The 21,675-nt window shown below is 48.9% G+C and overlaps 2 protein-coding genes across 2 annotated transcripts; one reads left to right on the top strand and one right to left on the bottom strand.

The window, feature by feature from the left end:
* Positions 1–2,837: 2,837 nt before the first annotated feature.
* LOC122756032 (MAD2L1 binding protein) lies at positions 2,838–7,260 on the bottom strand. Its single transcript, XM_044005081.1, has 3 exons — positions 7,188–7,260; positions 5,605–5,882; positions 2,838–3,764 (listed from the first exon to the last, which is right to left on the bottom strand). The coding sequence occupies exons 1-3, from the start codon at positions 7,222–7,224 to the stop codon at positions 3,264–3,266; spliced, it is 816 nt and encodes a 271-aa protein (XP_043861016.1). The 5' UTR covers positions 7,225–7,260; the 3' UTR covers positions 2,838–3,263.
* A 2,973-nt stretch (positions 7,261–10,233) lies between these two features.
* Positions 10,234–21,290, top strand: GTPBP2 (GTP binding protein 2). The gene is given in 13 exon segments (XM_043963431.1): positions 10,234–10,449; positions 13,826–13,852; positions 14,112–14,296; positions 14,704–14,743; positions 14,745–14,813; positions 15,049–15,246; positions 15,455–15,629; positions 16,205–16,424; positions 16,855–16,990; positions 17,140–17,198; positions 17,903–18,074; positions 19,436–19,600; positions 19,989–21,290. Coding segments are annotated over 11 exon segments (1,545 nt in total). The 5' UTR covers positions 10,234–10,449; positions 13,826–13,852; positions 14,112–14,162; the 3' UTR covers positions 20,166–21,290.
* The last annotated feature ends 385 nt before the right edge of the window (positions 21,291–21,675 follow it).

Below are 21,675 nucleotides of genomic sequence, written 5' to 3'. Positions count from 1 at the left end.
ATATAACTAGTAAAAGTGCCAGAGCCAGGATTCAAACCCAGATATTTTGACTTTAGGTCAAGAGAAAAGTAAACGAGTCTTACATTTCAGGAAAATTCAAGCTAGGAGAAAGCAAACCTGAAATGGAGAAAGCAAATACAGATCTGAATGGAACAAGGAAGTCACTGGGGGAGGAGATGGGGAGCTCTTAAACCTGAATGTCAAAGGATCACAACAAATACCAGCTTATCTCCCACCTCTGAAAAAAGGCTAGGAGCACTAGTGGCAAGAATCCCAGAATGTTAGGGATGGAAGGAACTATGGAGATTGTCTATACAACCTTTCATTGTACATATGAGGAAAATGAGGCCAGGAAGACTAAGGAAGTGGCTTGCACACAGTCCCATAGCTAGTCAGGAGTTTACGTTTTGAAGTGCTGTCCCATGAGAACATAGAAACCCAATAAACACATCATCACATCAGCTTTTTTTTTTTTAACCAGATTTGATTTCATCAGTGTTGGGAATTCCCAATGAGGAATGTTCTCTTCCAATGCTGATTGGCACCCCTTCTGCAACTGATAGTTAAGAGTTGCCCAGAGGTACTAAGAAGGACTTGTGGCCAGTGTATGTCAGCAGAATTCCATCTTCGTGAGGCAGCTCTCTATCCACTACCCCACCTTTGCCTTCCCTATTTATTTTCATGAGCTTCCAAAAATGAATACAAGTAGTAAGAAGTGGGAACTGGATTTATCACTTTCCTTCTTTGGCATATTTATGTGAAACAGGAGGTACCCAGACTCCTCCTGGCCCGATGTCTTAGCCTAGAGCAGCTCCTATAGAAGGCCATCCTCAAAACCAACATTAGATGTTGTTTTCCCTAGAGCTGGAAATTAAACAGAAGTTACAAGAAGGGATCGAATTTGGAATCCCATAACCAACATTAGATATTGTTTTCCCTAGAGATGGAAATTAAACAGAAGTTACAAGAAGGGATCGAATTTGGAATCCCATAAAATGGCCCATATGGAAGGATCAAGGGAGAAAGAGAAGCAAGCTCTAATGCAGACTCTTAAAAAAATGATATTGTATCACAAACATAACAGAAAGCAACATAGTGTAGCTGCAGTAGAGGGAGGTCAAGAAATGAGCTGGGGGGCAGCTAGGTAGCTCAGTGGTAAAGCACCAGCCCTGGATTCAGGAGGACCTGAGTTCAAATCAGGGCCTCAGACACTTGACACTTACTAGCTGTGTGACCCTGGGCAAGTCACTTAACCCTCATTGCCCTGCAAAAACAAACAAACAAACAAAAATGAGCTGAGCAGGACAAGATATGCCTTTATCTCAGGCAAAGACTAAAAATTATAACTCTCCTGTGTTTGGAAATTGTACCAGTGTTTAGATCCACCAGTGGCTTTGACCCTTTCCTCTGATGATATGCTTTGGCAGAGAATAAAGAGGCATGTGTCCCAGACTTTTTAGAATTAAAAAAAAATGCATTTACAAAAATATCCCCTCGTGGTATCCCTGTATGCTGTGCCCTTGGGTGCTGCCTAATTGTTGGTTTCCTTTCTGGTCAAGAAACTAGTCACAGGAGCATAGATAAGCTTCCTGACCACTAACATGCCAATCCAAAGATAATATTCTGCAATTCTATCTGAAATCGAATAGCACCAAGGGAAAGAGGGGGAAAGTTAGGTAGCTTCCTGTAGCTTCAGAGAGTAAAAAATAAGGTTAACCAAATTTACTTCTGCTATCATAATTGTGATTATAATTGATATACATCCTCAGCAGGAAGAATCCTTGGTTTCACTGGCATGGGTACTCTCTCTTGCTATCACATGATGCCAACCCACTGCAACTTGATAGATGGTCTTCAAGAGTCACCAGTTTAAAAAAAAAAAAGGGAATATTGTCCTGTAGCCTTTGCCAGCTACATTGATCTTGAGTAACTCCAACATGGTCCATTGGTGGACCTAGATGCTTTTCCAGCACCATATGACCTCATAGAACTTTGTCACTGATACAGCATAAAATAAAATACAGAGGATTAAAAAGGAAATTAGTTACATTAATAGTTATCAAAATCTTTTTGGAGACTCTAGGGTAAGAATACCCAGTCTAGTCCAACCTCATTTTTTTTCAGATGAAGAAACTGAGGCCTAGGGAGATGAAGTGATGACTAAAGTTACACAGGCAGTTAGCATTCTAGGTGAAATCTGAACTCAGATTCTCTGACACAAATCAGTATTTTTCCTACTGTATCCCAATAATCTTCCTGTATAAAGGATTTTAATGGAGATGACCTGGGGTATTATAATATTATGTCAATGACAACCTTACAGTTCTGAGGTTCAGAAAGCACTTTTCCCACAATTACAAGCATTATTCCTGTTTTAGATGACAAAACTATAGACATGAAATAACTCGATCGGGATCCCAAAGCCAAGAGTATTGGTACTAGGACTCAAACCCAGGACTTCCTGACTCCCAGGGCAGGGCTCACTCCACTATCTGATGCTACCATCTCTCTCTCAGAGGTGGCTGATCACTTTCCCTTTCACAAAAAGAAATCGCTTCTTTGCATCCAAAGCTCATAAGTCCTAGAATCTGGAGTTTATTCCTGATGTTGGGCAGAGGGAAGGGCTCTGGTCTTCCTCAAATCTGTATCAACTGGGCCCAGCACTCAAATATACTGATACCCCCTGAATTTGGTGCTGCTTGTTGAAGCCCAGGATCTGTCTTGACTCAACCCAAGGAAAGAGCCCTCAGTAGACAAGGGTGGCCTGGAAGCCCCTGGGGCAGAGAAGGTAAAAGAAAACAATACACTAAGGTCTCAAACCTGTAAAGTCCCTTTAAGCCAATGGATATTCAGGAAATTTTAATATGAATACATTCCTTTTTATATACAAGCTGGGTCAATCACACCCAAGTCATTTCATTGGAGGGCAACAACATATAGCTCAGGTTATCCACAGTTTAGCAAGGTTAGGAGAACTCCACAAAAGCAGCCCTGGGCCCATCCCAGCCCCAGTAAAGACTGACTGATCCATCACCTCGAAGGAGAAATCAGCCTTGGGATTAGGTGGGAGACTTGGCTGCTCAGTTATCATAATGTATCTCCATAATACAACCCTTATAAGCCCAACTGGGAAAAAGCACCAAACCCTGGAACAGGACAAATCCTTTTGTTAATAAACAGCTTAGTTGTCAGGCAAGCCAGGTACTTGGTCCATAGGGAAACAGATGAACCAGCTGTGCTGTCCATGAGAACAAAAAGCCTCTTCATTCACGGAAGCCTTTGAGTGTCACTGGTGCCTGGAACCAGATATAATCATCCCAGGTAGAATCTGGGATAGGAGGACCCCCACAAGACAAGGTCACAGTCAACTTGTGGCCCCGTTTAGGAACCTGATAATTGAGTTTGGGGCGGAACCAGTCCTCACCACACTCACGATGTCCCTGGGCCATGACGATGGTGCCCATGGCTGGGGCAGCCTTCAGTTCACTGAAGGCATCCGCCATGAAGAGGGCACGGAAGAGACGGCGTAGGCAAGCAGACATGCTGAGGCTTTGCCCCATCCTGCCCAGGGTCAGCCGAGCTAGGTCCAGCTCATAGAACTCCTTGGGGCACAAAGCATTGCCCCCAAGAAGGATCAGCACGCGTGGCACCAGCGTCCTGGCAAAGAGGCTCTCAAGGTGGCTCAGGATGCCCTCCAACTCTACCAAGGCCTGCTGGAATTTCTTATAGCTTCTCTCGGCTTTCTTCCTCACCATGTCTTCGGCCTGTGGGGTGGTCAAGGAGGGGGAATGAGCATTAATGGCACGCGCTCAGTCTCTCTGATCTCTCCCTCCTCCCTCTCTTCCATAACCTAATGCCACCTACTCCAACCTCACTAGGTTACTCCAATACCTAGGGATTATAAGATCATGGACTTAAGAGGTGGAAGAGACTTTCTTCAAGGGCTAAATATTTCCTTCAAATCTTTCATTGTTCATTGACGTTAACTTAAGGCCAGAGAGATTAAAGGAGTGGCCCAAGGTCCCACAGCTAGTAAATGGCCGAGCCAGGATTCAAACCCATGTCTTCTTACTCTAAATTAAGCATTCTTTCCACAGCAACCTACCTTTCCCTGTTAAGGGATAACTGACACATCTCAAACCTCTCTAATATGTGAGCACATTATAGAAAAACTGTCCATTCACAAACAGTTCCTCAGGGCCTCACCTGTTTGAATGGACCAGAGGGCTGCCCCAATTTCACCTTCACTATCATCTGTACACAGTGACGGTGGCATCAGAGTAGTGTCTTCCAGTACCCCAAAGCCCCAATTGGTAGCCAAAAGTACCAATTCAAACAAGTGATACTCTAAACTCCAATGATCTCTGCTGTCTTTCTTCAATTCTTGTGGGAGCTTACTGTCTAGCACATTGCTACAGCTATCTCAATTCCGGGCCTTTGCTAGGGCAGTGCCTAGCCCTGAACCACACCAAAACTTTGCCCGTGGACAGCCATCATCCACAGTTTGCAAGGTACTCTCAAATTATCATCAGAAAGTACAAAACACCTCATAGCTTGTGGCGACTCTACACTGTGGCCATTCCTTCCATAAGCTCCAACCAGCAAGGGAAGACTCAGGATGGTTGCTTTCCAGCCAAGGGCTTAAATAAGAGAAGAAATTCGAGGCAGAGAGGTTAAGTCATAAGTCAAGTCACTGGGATCAGTCTTTCCTCCTCCGGTGCTCCTTCTACATCCCAATGCTTCTCCTTTTGCCTAGTTTATGACTGACAAATCATTCAAGTGAGCCTGTTTCCTAATCTACAAAATAGGAGTATCCACCATTAATGAAATCACAGGCGTGTTTAAAAACTCTCCAGCTCTGTCTACTCTACTTCATGGGGTCATTATGGAAACTGAAGGATGTTATGTTTTTGGAAGCACTGCTCAATCTGTCAAGTGCTACATAAATATATGTAATGTGACCTGTGACTGCACTGAAATAGGGAACTCCCAATGAGGTAACTCTGTCTCCAGACAGGCTGCACCTTTTCTGCACTTCAGAGTTTTAGAAATTGGCTTAGGCCACTGAGAGGTTATGAGGCTTGACCAGGGTAACACAGGCCAGAGATAGGATTTGAAGCCAGGTCTAATGAACTCCAAAGCCAGCTCCCTAACCACTCCTCCTCTCCTACTTGTATCTCTATAGCATGGTACAGTTTGAGAAGGGGTGCTTCCAGACACTGGCTTTTAACAGTTAGGTGATGATGGGCAACCTCAGTGGGTGCAGTTTCAGGAAAGCCATGGGATCACAAGTCTGATTTGAAGGTGCTATCAAGCAAAGAACTGGAGGCAGCAAATGTGGAGGAGGTAAAGGGCACCTGATCAGCCACCTAGATGGACCAGCTCATCTCTGAAGGGAATGGCCACTGCAACACCCCTGACAAATGGTCAGTTAGCCTCAGCTGGAAGGCCTTCAGTGAAGAGGCACCCACAACTTTTTCTATGCCAAGTTGAGAATTAGAAAGAAGGATATAACTATTTGAAACTGAAGCAGGAGCTAGTTGGGCTATTCAGCTCTTCTAATTCCCTCCCCCCGCCTTACCCTAAAACAAAGACCATACTCACCTGGGGAGAGGGCTTAGAGTAGAAGACTGTAAGCTGGTCATAGGGAAGTGGCAGCTGCTGCCTCTGGTACATGATGTGCTTTAGGAGTTCACAGGCAAATCGGCAACAGCCTTCCGAGCTCACAGGTCCTGGAAACACCACAGGCACCATGCAGTCTCCAGGACAGAGATGCTCTGGGTTGCTGGAAGGGCCATGGGCTGAGGCAGACTCAAGTAGTTTTGTCTGGGAGGCACAGGACTCTTCTGACTCCTCGATCCTTTCCAACTCTGAAAGTTGGGCTAAATAACAGGATGTTTTAAAAAAAGGTCAAATTTAATAGCTATGACTATTCTTTTTTTCATGGACTGAAATTTCCATGTACCCATTTCGTGAATGAGGCAACTAACAGCTTAGGTCCTACAGTGTACAATCTGTAGAATTTAATCTACCAGCCTCCACCCTGATATGACCTTCCCCCACCCCCTTGGATCTGGAAGGAAAGAATGAAGACCCCAGTCAATCTGACCTCAGAATATGGAGATGTACAGACATATATAAGGGAAGCTAAGTGGTGCAGTGGATAGAATGCGGGCTGGCACTCAGGAAGACCTGGGTTCAAATTTCACCTCAGATACTTTCTAGCTGTGTAACTCTGGGCAAATCACTTGACCCGATCTAAGTTTTCTCAACTGTGAAATGAGCTGGAGAGGGAAATGCCAAGAAAACCCCAAAAGGGGTCACAAAGAGTCAAGTAGAAATCGTCTGCAAAGGACTAAACAACACAGACATATATACTATATATGTATATAAACATATGCATATGTACACTTTATATACACCTAAACATATGTGTAGGCATGTATATTTGTTTGTAGTATATGTGCCACATATATACTATAGACATACACTTGAATAGTCAGTCTGCTATTATTATTATTGTGAAAGTAACAGTGAAGAGATGGGGGGAAGAGGATCCACCTCATAAATTTAACTATAAGACAAGCTAGGTCTCAAAGAAATGAATTAAATTAGAAATGGGGGGGGGGATTGGGGAAAGAACAGATATAAAGGGAAGGGTTTGAGGGGCTACAGGACGGAGGTTACAAAGGGGGTGGGGGAAGGGTGTTCTGGGAAAAGGGGGATATGGCAGAAAGCTGGATTTTGACCCTGACTTGGGGGTATTTAGGAAGAGGGAGAGCCATTGCCCTGGAGAATGTAAGCTCTTGGAAGGCAGGGCCTGGCTTGCTTTTGTCCTCACATCCCTAGTGCTGACCTAGAACCGAGACTGGCCCAAAGGAGGGGCTAAATACTTAAATTTGATCACAGATTGATTGGGAGAGGCTAGGTGCACCTGGGAGGGACAAGCGCTTGACACAAAAGGGACAGCTCAATAACTGCTGGGTTGATTGACTAAGAAGGGAGATAGGGGAGAGAGGATGGAAGGAAACGGGGAAAGAGGCAGGACTCTAGGCGGGGGGACGGCAGGACTGGCCACTTCCCGGGGAGGGGGAAGATTCCAAAGACCCAAGAGCGAATTAGCGGGGCTGGGAAGGGACAAGCGGCAACGGCCCCGACCCCCAGGAGCTGCGTACCCCACACTTTACCATCGACCACCGCCACTTCCGGCCCCGGCTCCGCCATCACAACCTCCTCCCTCCGCTGACCAGTTTGAATGAATCCCTCCCTCGCGGGGCACCATGGGAAGCTATACTTCCGCTTCCGGCGCGGAAAGCGGCCGTGGAGAGAGGCGGCTGTGCTCTCTAGGAGTGGGAGCTAGGAACCCTTTATGTAGCTCCGCCTTCATCTTGTATTAGTCTAATAACGCCCGAGACACATACCCGCTCCTGTACTCTTAAAGAACCCTCAAATCATCCTGTTCCTCCCTAGAAGACCACTCCAGCCTTTTGTTGTTGAGTCGTTTCAGTCGTGTCCGACTCTCGTGATTCCCTTTGGAGTTTTCGTGGCAAAGATACTGGAGTAGTTTGCCGTTTCCTTCTCTAGCTCATTTTATAGATGAGGAAACTGAGGCATACAGGGTAAGTGACTTGCCCAGGATCGCACAGCTGGAAGTGTCCGAGGTCACATTCGAACTCACGAAGATGAATCTTCCTGACTTCAGACCTAGTGCTCTTTCCACTGCGGCTGCATATGTACCCCATAGCTTACTACCTCACAGATAGCCACCACCCAAAAACCACCCTTCCCTCCCTAGGGAACTTTGCACACTGCATCGCCTGCATTCTCTAGGTCTCCCCATTCCCTCCACGGAGACCCGTGGTTGACTTATATTGATTGTCCCACTTGTCTATCCGGCCTTATCTCTCTGGTCATGCAGGTTGAGAGGAGGCAGGAGTTGACCACCCCCACCCAACCACCCCAAAATCCCCTCTCCTACTATTAGAAGATCACTGTTTAGAAGGGCAAGAGGATGAGGGGAGTGAAGGCTGTCCAAGTACCCACGGGCAGAGTGGGTCGGGTTATCAGGCAAGTGCAGCCGGGTGGCTATCAGCTTATCCATGTGGTGAATAGGGGAACTAGAGGGACAAAGGAACCTTCCCCCTTTCCAAGCCATCCTTCTGCCCTCCTCAGACAAGTTTGCCTGGCTCCTGGTCCCCACAAGAACGCCATCGGAAAGGGTCCTTGGCTCCCTTCTAACTCCTTTGCACCCAAGCAGCAAAAGAGGAAAGATCTCTTCTGGGGTGTCGACAGCTGAGGACAGAGGACGGTCCCTACTTGGCTGAAGTCAGCTGGTGTGGAGTGGTTCGTTTTGCTTTACAGATTTCACTCTGCCACCCCCCCACCCCCCCCCCACCCCCGTAGCCCACGGAGACTGGGGTGGGGAGGGGAGAGAGGGGAAAGATGACCTACAATCCACCACACTCCTTGCTTTCTGCTGTGGGATCCTCCACTTCCCCCTCAGAGCCCCAGAGGGCAACACCAGAGGTAAGTACTGAGGCTTGGAGGAGAGTATTTTTATAATTTACAGAATGTTAAGAGCCGGAAGGGAACTTAGACATTTTAAGAGGAAACTGAGGCTCACAGAAGGGCTCAATCGATGTCACATTGGCAGGACTGTTTTTTGTTTGTCATGTACCCACTGTTTTTGCATGGGGGGAAGTGGACACTTTGTGAGTCAGCAGTGAGGCCCAGGAATAGAAATCTTGCGTCCTGACTCTGCGATGCCCATTGAACTAACAACTTGATGACCTGAATTCCTGGTAACTCGCTCGTTGGTACGTGTGCTGGTTATGTTTGTGCACCAGCTGGCAGCTAGGGCCCCGGAGGGTGGGGATAGTGTTGAGTGCTGACCCTGACTATTAAGTCAAAAGTCAAAAATTCTTGCGGCACTTTGCCAAGTTTCTATTAGTGTCAAGTTTCCTCCTCCCCGCCCCGCCCTCCCCCCCCGCCTTCCAGGATCTGATGCAACTAAGGGCCTCAGCTCCTCCCTCTGGACCGGTACCTAGACCCTCCCATAAGCCTGGGAGTTTGGAAATAAACCTTGGTTATCTCCCTCCCTGATTGGTTCGGCTTCAAAACAAAGGGGAGGGGGGGAGCTGGTCTCTTGGGGGGTGGGGCAGAGCAGGTTAGGATGTGTTGCCCTGGTATAGTGAATTTTTAGCCCTAGGGCTGACCCCCATAGGTTTATTGTCCATTGTGCCCTGTGCTTGAAGTACTGAGGTGCCTCGGGCTGCTGAAAACTGCCTGGAGTCATCTTGGAGGACTGGTGGAGGGCTGCGGCAATTGCGCTGAGTGGCTACTGTGTAAAGGCGGCAAAGTCATCACAACAATAACAGTCATAATTAACCTAACCACGTTCGCCCACACGCCCACAGGCCTAAGGCTCCCTGACTCATCCCAATGGCATGACTGTGACAGAGGCACAAAGGAGAAACCGAGGCAGAATAGGGTTGCGGACGAGCAGATAAGATTGGATGCTTCAAATTCTCCTATCTCTGAGACCCCCAAACCACGGGGTCCGGCTCCTAGCCGTGATACCATCCAGGGCTGGCTCATTGACCCTGAAGTCCCTAGATCCCAACTACCCCTGAGAAACCCAGTAGCACGACCCTCATTTTTTATGTAACTCCCTCTTCCCTCCACCCTTACTCCCTCACTTAAAGCAGGACCGGATAGTTGCCTGCACCCCCGCACCAACCCACTCAGAAAGTGTGCCTTGCGTGCGTGAGTGTGTTCATGGACAGAAGGAGCTTAGTAATGTTGGGGGGCGCCCTCCCTATGGAAGGTTAAGGGAAAAAAGTCTCTTGGAGCCCGGGAATAACCGAGGTGAGACTACAATTCCCTTGATGCCTTGCGGCCAGAGACAAACCCGGTCGTGAACGGGTCTTGCGCCGCGGTGCCCATCGGGAGTCGTAGGATGGCAGTGTGCTCTTTACAATGGGTGACAGTGGCGTTGGGGACTTCGTATCCCGTAGTGCTCCGCGGCTGTTTTCTGACGCGCTCGAAGGGGGGGTTGGAGGGGGGGGGAAAGGTGCCAAGGGGCGGGGCCTACGCAGGGCTCCGCCCCGTTCCCCTCAGGCTCGGCCCTACGAGGTGGCGGCGGCAGAGGTTCAGACTAGGCGGCCGCGGCGGCGGCGGGGGGGAGGGGCAGGGGCGGGGGGCAGAGGCGGATGACTCGCGGGGTGTCGAGCTGTTCGGCGGCCTGCTGCCGACCAGCTGGAGGTCCTGCCGGCAGTGGCGGTGGCGCCGGTCGGCGGCGGCGGCGGCGGCGGCAGCGGCAGCAGCAGCGGTGGCTGCGGCCTCAAGACTAGAGGCGGCAGCAGCGGCGGTGGGGCCCCGAAGGGGAAGAAGAAGAGCGGAAGGAACCGAGGGGGCAAAGCCAACAACCCCCCGTATCTGCCCCCTGAGGTGAGGAGGGGGCCTGGGGCGGGGAGCGCACTCTCCCTCTCTGTACCTGCCCCATGGAGAAGTCCCAGAGGGTGAAAGAACTCAGCCCGACTCCCGTACCTGCCCGATGGGAGGGGGGTCCCGGAGTGTGAGAGAGCTCAGCCCCGCCTCCTATATCTGCCCCAATGGGAGGGAGGGGTCCTGGAGAGTCAGAGAAACACAGTCCCTCCACCTACCCCCATCGGGAAGAAGGTCCTGGAGGGTCAGAGCACAGACATACCCCCACACCTGCCCATGGGGAAGGGTATCCCGAAAGGTCAACGAGCGTAGCACCCTGTATCTGCCCCATGGTGGGGTTCCAAAGGGTCAGTGAGCACAGTTCCCTCCTTCCCGTACCTGCCCCATTGTGGGAAGTGCCCAGGAAGGAGTAGAGAGCACATAGAGTCCTATGTAGTACTTCCTCTATGAGGGGCATCCTGGAGGATTAGAGCCCAGTCTCCATCCTGTACCTAATCTATGGGGAAGGGCAGAAGAAAGCCCCTTATCCTGACTTCGCTTGTCCCTCGGGGGAGTGAGTAAGATGAGGGCACATAGGGCATCCCTCATCTGTCCTGCCATGGTCCTGTAGTCTGTGGATTGAGAGAAGGGTAGAGAGGGCACCCCTTCAACTCATGAAGGGGCTTCAGGAGAGGCAAAGAGAATTCCACCATCCTGAACCTCCCCCTTGTCCTATGATTAGGTTGGAGTCTCAGGGAGGGGCAGAGAGTACACCCAACCCCTCCACCTCATCCTATCCAGTACTGTTGGGGGCAGGATTTGAGAGACAGAAAATAATCCCTATCCCATGAGGGATGGTTGAGGAAGAGCCAAGAAAAAACTTTTTCCCCCTTCCATCCTATACTACTGTGCTATCTATGTGGGGATGTCAGGAGAGACGGCAGTGGTCCATTAGGAAGGGGCTTTTGGAAAAAACAAAACAGTCCTTCACCCTGAGTGTAGGGACTTTGGTCAGAGAACCTCTGTCCAAATCCTGAATTTCTCCAATGGGGTAGGGCTGTAAAAGGACAAAAAAAAAAATTTCCCAAATCTCACACCTATCCCAAACTTAAGAAGAGAAGAAACCTGGAAAAAAGAGGAGTGAGAATATGCCCCCACCCCGGTCTGTATAGATCTGCCCTCTGAGGGTTGGAGGGGGGGGGGGAGGGGGTTAGGGAGAGGCTGAGAGAGTAAATACCTGGAAAGTTTCATACCTACCTTTTGGGGAGGAGACCAATAGGAAGATCAGAGAAGTACTTTTCCCCATCTCAGTACATACCCATTTCCCCAAAGTGAGTTGAGTGATCTGGGAAGAGAGCGGGAACCCTGAGTTTTTCCAGTCCCTACTGCATGAACGAATTGAGTACAAAGGAAGGGGGTGAGTGTTGACAACCCTCAGCTTAAGTTAGCCCTTTAATTGGGGCAGAGATGATAACTGGTACTTGGAAGTGAATAAACCCTGGGTCTGGAGATTGAAACCCCCTATATCTCTTCCTCATCAGGAACTACAAGCTTATAACATGGGGTGGGGGTGGGGGAATCTGGATTCAATTCAGTCAACATTTACAATGTCCTTCTCATGTGCTAGGTCCTGGGAGAGATTATAGTTTTAGCTGGTGAGCGTCCAGCACTTGAAAGTTTTCAAAGAACTCTATGTACATTCTGATTTTAGGCCTCAGAGCTCTGTGAGAGGTATCTTAAACCCCTCTACAGATGAAGACACTGAGGCTCAGAGGGCTTAAGTTGTTTGCCTGTAGTCACACAGCTAATAAATGTCAGAGATGGGATTTGAACCTAGAGTTTATTGACTCCAGGTCAAGTACTTCTAATAGAACTTAGTCTAGCAAGAGATATGACACAGGCATAGATAACTGTAATACTCAATAGGACTTAATAAGTAAATTAAAGAGATGTAAACCAAAGTGCTAAGTGAGGTCAGAGGAAGAAAGGTATTTTCCAGACTCACAGAATTCGGGAGTTGGAAGGGACCTTATTGGCCATCTTGTTCATGCCAAACCTTAAAGAATCCCCATGGTCCTGGGCAGCTAGGTGGTGAAGTGAATAAAGCACCAGCCCTGGATTCAGGAGCACCTGAGTTCAAATCGGGCTCGCTAGGTGTGTGACCCTGGGTAAAGTCACTCAAATCCTCATTTCCCGGCCCCCCCCAATCCCCATGATCATTCAACCTCTGCTAGAAGACCTCCAAGGAGATGGAGGGACCATCCCCTCTTGAGGAATTCCTTCCACTTCTGGGCAATTCTAATTGTTAAAAAAGCTTTTCCTGGTATCAAGCCCCAAATGTGCCCCTTTTGCAACTTTTTCCCTTCTAGGCATTGTATCAGTACATACTACTTCTTGGTACTAACTCAATAAGTGCTACTTGCTAATGGTGAGGAAAAACTAATTGGGAAATAAGGAATGAAGGTTAATGATTACTGAATGAGTAAGGGGGACTAAGCTCCTGACTTCCTGGGCCTGCTCTAAGAAGAGTGGCTGGGCACACACAGTAAGCACTTATTATTATTATTATTTTTTAAAACAAACGAATAGACTAAAGGAGTAAGGCACTCGAAGAAACACCGAGTTTGGTTCATCAAAGCCTTCAGTGAGTGCAGGATGGAATCTAGGATAGATGTGAAGACCCTAGAGAAAAGAATTCCCCAAAAGATGGAACCCTCTTTTCTATCTTCTTTCCTTAGAGGAAAGAGAAAAGATCTTTGGACAGCATTAAGGTCTTTTAGGACATAAACTAATTTGGTACATTTCCTAAATGCCTCCGGCACTGCTCAGGGGTCTCTAGGTTTTCAGCATACTTTTGTCCCTTTCAGCCTCAATCCATGGCCCTTAGACCTCTCCTAACCTGACCCTCCTTAGTTTGGACTTTCATGTTCAGTGTGGACAGTACTGAGCTCACCTGGCCCTGACATAGAAGCTCTTACAGCCTCTTACTCCTCATGACATCAGTCAAGGAGGTGGAGCAGGAAGTGCTGATTAGCTGAGAGATGGTTAGATCAGCCTGAGGATAGAGGAGGCTCTGACCTCTGGGGACATCAGTTTAACATCTTTTCAGGTGGGGAATAATGACAGAAAGGAGGGAGGAACTCCTGTGCTCTGTTCCTGGATCACTGGATAACTACCCAAGAGCCAGGAGGGCAGCCTCCCTCACTGGAGGGGCCAAGTTGGGGCTGAATGAGGGAGTTGCCCTGGTCCCTCAGATGCCTCTTGCCTTGGCAAAATGCTACATTCTGGGCCTCCTGCTGTTTGAAGAGAATAACTTGGAGACCAGGCTGGAGTCCAGAAGAAAGGAGGGAGGAGTTAAGGGCAGTGTGCAGTGACCACCGGGTCTTATGTTTCTTTACAGGCTGAGGATGGAAACATTGAGTACAAGGTGAGTCTTGGGTGAGTGGGGAAATCAGGATTGCCCCTGACCTGTGTGGGTTTCCATCCCCGAGTTTTTCCTGAATCCTTAGCTCTTTAGGGGAATGGGGCTAGAAAAGGTTGCCTAAGAAGGGACTGGATTCATTCACAGGGTGGTGGACAGATTAAATTACTCTCAGTAATCTATAAGGAGATAGATGGCCCTGATCCTTCTTAGGGCAGATGAGGGTCCAAGTGTAACTTTCCCTTTGTGCCTCTTTGTTTCCCAGTTAAAGCTGGTAAACCCATCCCAATACCGCTTTGAGCACCTGGTAACACAGATGAAATGGAGGCTCCAGGAAGGCCGGGGCGAAGCTGTCTATCAGATTGGGGTGGAGGACAATGGGCTATTAGTGGGGCTGGCTGATGAGGAGATGCGGGCATCCCTCAAGACTCTGCACCGGATGGCTGAGAAGTATGTCCCCTTCCCCACTCTCCTTCCTTCCCTCTGTACTTTTTTTGTGATAGCACTTCCCTGCCTTGTCCTTTCCCTAGGGTATTATGGTTGGGCTTCCCTGCTCCTGTCTTTTGGCTAAGGCTCAATGCCAGAAGTGGGGAGAGGTTGAGGTTCTGGGGCCTGCTTCAGGGGATCCAGATTTGTGGTCCCTGCTTTGAGCCTTTGAAAAGGTAGGGGAGGCCATGATTATGGATGGGAAATGAGAAGAGGGAGAGACCTGTGAGTGGAGTAGAGGTATCGAAGAAGCGGGCACTGGGTAGATCCAGGCAAGAGAGGCAAGAGAAGACAAGTGGGACTAAGTCAGGCTGGGATGGGGACTATTGCACTGGACTGGTAGATAGGTGGACTGACCTTGCTGTGCACAGGGTGGGGGCAGACATCACAGTTCTCCGGGAGCGAGAGGTGGGATTACGATAGCGATGTTCCTCGAAAGATCACTGAGGTGTTGGTGCGCAAGGTCCCTGACAACCAGCAGGTAAAGCCTGTTCCCTAGCATATGTCTTCCCTCTACACACACACACACATACACACACACACACACACACACACACACACACATGCGTCCCCACCCCTCTCCTGGGATCATCTTCCCTGGCCCAAGTTTTTTGGGGTGGCTCACTCCTTCCTTATTGCCCCAGGATGCTTTATCGCTTATCCCCAAAACAAAGGTGGAAGAGAGGACCCCTGACCTTGAGTTAATTTCTTCTCAGTTCTTGGACCTTCGTGTGGCTGTTCTGGGCAATGTGGACTCTGGGAAGTCGACTCTTTTGGGGGTGCTGACCCAAGGGGAACTGGACAATGGGCGGGGCAGGGCCCGGCTCAATCTCTTCCGTCACCTGCATGAGATCCAATCTGGTCGTACTTCCAGCATCAGCTTTGAGATCCTTGGCTTCAACAGCCGGGGAGAGGTAGGCAGAAAGCAAGTAGGCGTGATGGGAGCAGAATCTGGGGGCGGGCTGGGAGGCAGCAGAAGCAATCTTTCACCCTTTAAGTGACGAGAAAGAGATGCTCTTTCAAACTAAACAGTGTTTGGGTCAGGTGCATGTAGCTCAACTCTGAATAGGAGGAAGTGTCAGGCTGACCTAGCAGCAGGCTCTAATAAGAGGCCTGGTGCAGGTGGTGAACTACAGCGATTCTCGGACAGCCGAGCAGATCTGTGAGAGCAGCTCCAAGATGATCACCTTCATTGACCTGGCAGGACACCACAAGTACCTACGCACTACCATCTTTGGTCTGACCTCCTACTGTCCTGACTGTGCCCTGCTTCTAGTCAGTGCAAATACTGGCATTGGTGAGTACTTTCAGAGATAACATGGCCTACAAACCTCCTATTAGCCTGGGCCTCTCCAAAGGCTGCGTTCAGATGGAGGCAGCTAGGTGACACAGGGGATAGAGGGCTGGACTTGGAATCAGGAAGACCTGAGTTCAAGTCCAGCATCAGACATTTACTTGCTACATGACCCTGGGCAAGTCACTTAACCTCTCTGTGCCCTCTCAGTTCCCTCATGTGTAAAATGAGGGAATTGGACTCAGTAGCCTCTATGGTCCCTTCTGGCTCTAAGTCTATAATCCTATGCTTCTTAAAGTCAGGAAGGCCCAAGTTCAGAGTTCAAGTCTTAGATACTTCCTAGCTGTGTGATCTTGGGCAAGTCGCTTAGCCTTTGTTTGCCTCAGTTTCCTTAACTATAAAATGGGGATAATAACAGCACCTACCTCATAGGGTTGATAATATTTGTAGAGCACTTAGTCTAGTGCTTAGCACATAGTAGGTACTATAACAAATGCTTTCTTCCCTTCCCTTCCCCTCTGATTCATTTCCTTTTCTCCATTTTCTAATTCTTCCTACCCCTCGCTTCTTTGTTGCAGCGGGTACCACGAGGGAGCATCTGGGGTTGGCCCTAGCCCTGAAAGTGCCCTTCTTCATTGTCGTCAGCAAGGTGGACCTGTGCTCAAAGGCCACGGTAGAAAGGACTGTGCGCCAGCTGGAAAGGGTTCTTAAGCAACCTGGCTGCCACAAGCTCCCCTTGTTGGTCACTTCTGACGATGATGCTGTCACTGCTGCCCAACAGTTTGCCCAGTCACCCAAGTAAGCCCACCTCCAGCTCAGAACAGAAGATAACCCAAACCATCATCCTCCCATGATTCAGTCGACACAGTCTTCAGACTAGTGTACTGCCTCAGGGTGTCCCCACTCCGATATGCCGGTAGCCCCACAGCCTGTACCAAGCTGCACTGACCTGGGCCAGTAGCATGGTGGGGAAATGCTCTCTGTCTTTAGACATCTCTTTACACGCTTTTTACTCCAGATTAGGCTTTAGGTGCCACTTCTTCCCTGATCTTCAAAGGACCATCCCAGAACTGTCCTAAAGATGGAATGAAGAGGACAGTAGGGAAAACTCTAAAACCTCAGCTGCTTTGTTAGGAGGGAGGGTCCTGAGGCTAGCCTATGAAATGTCACACATGCCCTCTGCCCTCGGAACCTTCCCTGCCTGACCATTCCATATCTCTCCCTACAGCGTCACCCCCATCTTCACATTGTCTAGCGTGTCTGGGGAAAGCCTGGACCTGCTCAAAGTCTTTCTCAACATCTTGCCACCACTCACCAATAGCAAAGAACAGGAAGAGCTCATGCAACAACTGACTGAGTTCCAGGTCGGAGATGGGCTGGGCCAGGGCAGGGAGCTGGGATAAGTTTGGTTTGAGCCACTTGCCTTGAAGTTAACCCTCAAGGTCTACCCAGAGGCCTAGGAACCTCCTGGGCCTCCTTGGCCACCCACTGATGGTGTCCTCTTTGGTCTCAGGTGGATGAAATCTACACGGTGCCAGAGGTGGGGACTGTTGTTGGAGGGACACTTTCCAGGTGACTCCCTTGTTGGGGGAGATTTTGTTAGGGGGTTCTCTCCACACGATGGCATCAGGCTCCAAAGGAGATAAATCCCTACCCCCCTACTGTGAAGCTGAGCAGACCCCATCCAAAGGAACTTACTGGCTTGAAGAGTCTGTGCCTTCATTGTCAGAAATGCTGGAGACAACTAGCCTGATGCTATTTGTGGGAAGGAACAGCATTCCTATCTGCCGGGAATCACACCCTAGGATAATTATTCCCCTGGACCCCTGGGGTGAGGTGTGGGGTGCTTGGGTCCTGGGAAAATATCCAAGTTCTACCTAACAGGTCTTAACTCAAAAAAGGAAGACAGGCGTTCTTTTCTGGGACCTCTCTTTGAGTCAAAGGTCACAAGTCTAGAGGATGATAGGGCCATGCAGGGTCCACACTATTAGCATTTCAGCAAACCCTTGATCATCGGGTAGTAATGCGCTAATCAGTGTGGCATTCTCTAAGCTTTGGGATAGATTTTTCCCTTCAGATTTTGAGCTCTGGGCAAGGAGAAGATAGTCTTCCAGCTTTGAATCAAGAACTCTTTCCCAATTAATCCCAGTCCCTTCCCCCAGGAAAAGAGGCTCTGCTGTAGAAGGAGTTTAGATGGGGAGGGGGTAGCCCAGGATGTCGTGGGAGGTAGTCAAGGGGCCAGGCTGACCCTGTACAATTCCTGCTCTGGACTACAGTGGGATCTGCCGTGAGGGAGACCAGCTGGTGGTAGGTCCCACAGATGACGGACGCTTCCTAGAACTGAGGGTGTGCAGCATCCAACGCAACCGCTCAGCCTGCCGAGTACTTCGAGCTGGCCAGGCAGCCACACTAGCCCTTGGTGACTTTGACCGCGCTCTTCTTAGAAAGGTGAGTTGGGGGGCAGCTAGGTGGCACAAGGATAAAGCACTGGCCCTAGATTTAGGAGGACCTGAGTTCAAATCCAGCCTCAGACGCTTGACACTTACTAGCAGTGTGATCCTGGGCACATCACTTAAGCCTCATTGCCCTGGGTGGGGGGCGGGGAAGAATTACAGAGGCAGATAGGGGGCACAGTGGATAAGGTACTGGCCCTGGATTCAGGAGGACCTGAGTTCAAATCTGGCCTCAGACATTTGACACTAGCTGTGTGACCCCGGGCAAGTCACTTAACCCTCATTGCCCAGCCAAAAAAGAAAAAAAAGAAAGGATGGTGAGTTGGGTGGTGAGCTAGGAGGAATATAGAAAGGGAACTAAGAGAAAAGCTTTATGAGACAATGATAGGACTATTGGGGAAATGCTTTCCAAGTCAGTGATAGCCTATGTGCAGAACCCTATTCTTATCCATTACTGCAGAGAGGCAGAAAAGAATCAGTTCCTGCCCTTCTGAATCCCACATTGAAGGTTCACAGACAGGACCCTCCACAAATGAAAAGGGTTTAGGAACACTAATAATCAATATGTACATCCAGCAAACACTTGTTAAGCATTTACCATGTAGAGAATATTGTGCTAGGAACCTGAGTGGGAGTGATACAAATAAGACATGTTCCTGAACAGACCCTTATATGGGGCTTACTGTCTAGTGGGAATTAAGACACAAACATGCATAAGTATAAAATAAAATATTACACTATAAATGAAGTACAAAACAAAGTGCCATGTGAAGTCTGATGGGGGAAGGTCATTATCGACCAGGGGATTAAGGAAGACTTCATGGAGGAAATGGTATTTGATTTGAACTTTTAAAGGGTAGGTAGAAAAATAGGAGGAAAGGACACTCCAGGTGTAGGGAATATCATGAGCAAAAGCGCAGATGGGAGCATGCAAGGAGATCTAGGATGTATGGAAAGAAGTAATATGAAATAAAGCTAGAAAAGCATGGTGCTGCCAAATTCTGGAGAACCAGTAATTCCAGAAAGAAACAGTAGGGACCCACTGAAGGTTTGTGAGTAGAGGACGGACATGAGCAAATCTAAGAAACTAATTTGGTGTGAAGGATGAATTGAAGGGGAAAGCGATCTCAACAAGTGTGAATTATTAAAGTGCAAATTGAGTGTCCTGTTACTATCCTAAAAGTGCAGAGAGTAAAGAAGTGGCTAGAGTGATGAGGAAGGCTTCCGATAACAACAAGATCTTCTAAAATCTCAAATTGAACCATAGGGGAGGGAAAATATGCAAGGGCTTTTGATGGCACAAGAGGAGGGCAGAATTTGAGGTCTGTCCCATCTGGGTGACCTCTGCTTTCACAGGGAATGGTGATGGTGAGCCCTGAGATGAATCCCACCATCTGCTCAGTGTTTGAAGCAGAGATTGTTCTACTGTTCCATGCCACCACGTTCCGGCGTGGCTTCCAGGTGACCGTGCACGTGGGCAATGTGCGTCAGACAGCTGTGGTGGAGAAGATCCATGCCAAGGTGAGGGGCACCCAATTATTACCTGATTCCTTAGGGGATGACTCATTTCTCCCTTTAAAAATGAGGGGGGGGGCAGCTAGGTGGCGCAGTGGATAGAGCACCGGCCCTGGAGTCAGGAGTACCTGAGTTCAAATCCGGCCTCAGACACTTAACACTTACTAGCTGTGTGACCCTGGGCAAGTCACTTAACCCCAATTGCCTCACTAAAAAAAAAAAAAATGAGGGGGCTTGCAAAAGCATCTTTTACTTCCCAGAATGGACAGATATTGCCCATGAGGTAGGTGGAACCCCAGCAGTCCTTACTGAGGGTGGAACTGATAAGCCCCATAGCTCTCCAACTAGGCCAAGATGAGCTGGCCAGCACCAAGTGACTGCATATCTGCCGCAGGACAAGCTTCGGACTGGGGAGAAAGCAGTAGTACGCTTCCGCTTCCTGAAACACCCAGAGTATCTGAAGGTGGGTGCCAAGTTGCTGTTCCGGGAGGGTGTCACCAAAGGCATCGGCCATGTCACCGACGTGCAGGCTATCGCAGCAGGAGAGGCCCAGGCCAGCTTGGGCATCTGAACTACCCCAGGCAAGGGGCATCTTCATTGCTGTCCCTACAATATACAAGGTGACTTCAGAGCATGCTGCCCCCAGTGGCAGCTCTGTGTGTTAATAGCCCGGGGGAGGGGGCGTTACCTGCCAATTACCTCTCCCAGCACCTCTGGAGTGGTGCCCAGCTTGGTGTGGCTAGGGGAACGAGAGTCCTGTGAGACAAGACAGGAAAACTCAGGGTACTGGTACAGGGCCGTGCCCCAGGCCTGGCACCTCCAATTCTGGCCAAACCATGGCCCTTCTGCTGGGGCCTTGGAAGAAGCTACTCTGGCCACTTTCAGCCATACCCTTTCAGTGATTTTGGACTGGGGCTAATCTCCCAGTATGATCTGGGCTTCTTGGAAACAGTTGCAGCTTGGGGTGATTCTCAGGAAGGACTCCGTTTTCTAGCCCTCAGGCCTATATAAATTTCCAACAGAGGCCAGTTCCATCCAGTAGACAAAAGACATGTCCCCGTGTCTGCTCGGAGCCCAAGGTCCAAAAGGGGAAGGAGTGGCATGTGGGCAGTCAACTTTAGTGCTCACACTTTGTGCCAGGGCCTAATGGTCCATCCTCAACTTCCTCTTGTTCCCTGTTTTAGGGACCTCCATCACTCCATCCTCATCCCTCACAAGCCCCACAGGTGCTATTTATCAGGCTGGTCCAGGGCTTGACATACTAAGGGTCAGCTGCATGTCAGTCATGGTCTTGTCCTCTCTTTCCCTCTGAAGATGTATTGTTTTTCTTTTTTTTGTTATGAATCAGACACGTTTTGCTTTATAAAAATGGGTGACTGGGTATTGGGAATTCCAGCTCCCCTATCGACTTTTACCCTTCCTGCTTCCAAGCAGCCCTGTCACCCACTGTTCTATTTGTTTGCAGTGATTCTATCCTGCCCTTGTTGCAGGTAACCTTCCCCATCCCCCAAAGAAATGAAGGGGTGTTCACGTCCCCTCCTCTAGCAAAGGGACTTCCTCCTTCCCCATTGTTGATGTCCTGGGTTCCTATGGGCTCAGGGATCATTTGTTGTTTGAAGTTTCTCTGCATCTCTATATATACACATATACATATGTATATATATATTGTACAGAATAAATATGTTTTATTGAATGAGCTGTGCTGATGATTAGGTCATGGATTGCCTCTAGGGGGAATCAAGTCTTTCCCAGAAAACAGAAAGGAGAGCCATCAATCACTCCAGCTTTGATGCATTCTGAGGGTGGAAGGGAGGAGATTAGAACTCAAGAGTTCTTAGTGGGGCCTTTTTGTTTGTCAGGCCTAACAGGTATTCTCAATGGTATAATTGAGTGGTCTGGCCCAGCTCAAGCAGGACTTCAGTTGCTCTGGTACTATAGAGAAGCAGAAGTAGTAAATGAATAGAAAGTGGAAGCCAAAACTACAGCTACTTTGCATTCCAAAACAGTTGTCCCTTCTCTAGTGACCTCAAAGACATTAATCAGCCCCACATGACCCTGTAACCTTCATGGCCAGAGAGTAG

The sequence above is a fragment of the Dromiciops gliroides genome, chromosome 4, assembly GCF_019393635.1.
Source record: "Dromiciops gliroides isolate mDroGli1 chromosome 4, mDroGli1.pri, whole genome shotgun sequence".
Lineage (NCBI taxonomy): Eukaryota > Metazoa > Chordata > Mammalia > Microbiotheria > Microbiotheriidae > Dromiciops > Dromiciops gliroides.
Note: the sequence above shows the minus strand (reverse complement) of the source record. Positions and strands in the feature narration are given on the sequence as shown.

Excerpts from the sequence above, each read along its gene's own strand:
- LOC122756032 (XM_044005081.1), bottom strand. The coding sequence starts at position 7,224 with ATGGCGGAGCCGGGGCCGGAAGTGGCGGTGGTCGATG. Across the intron at positions 5,883-7,187 it reads GGAAGTGGCGGTGGTCGATG|CCCAACTTTCAGAGTTGGAA; the intron begins GTAAAGTGTGGG and ends CCTGTTATTTAG. Across the intron at positions 3,765-5,604 it reads ACTCTAAGCCCTCTCCCCAG|GCCGAAGACATGGTGAGGAA; the intron begins GTGAGTATGGTC and ends ACCACCCCACAG.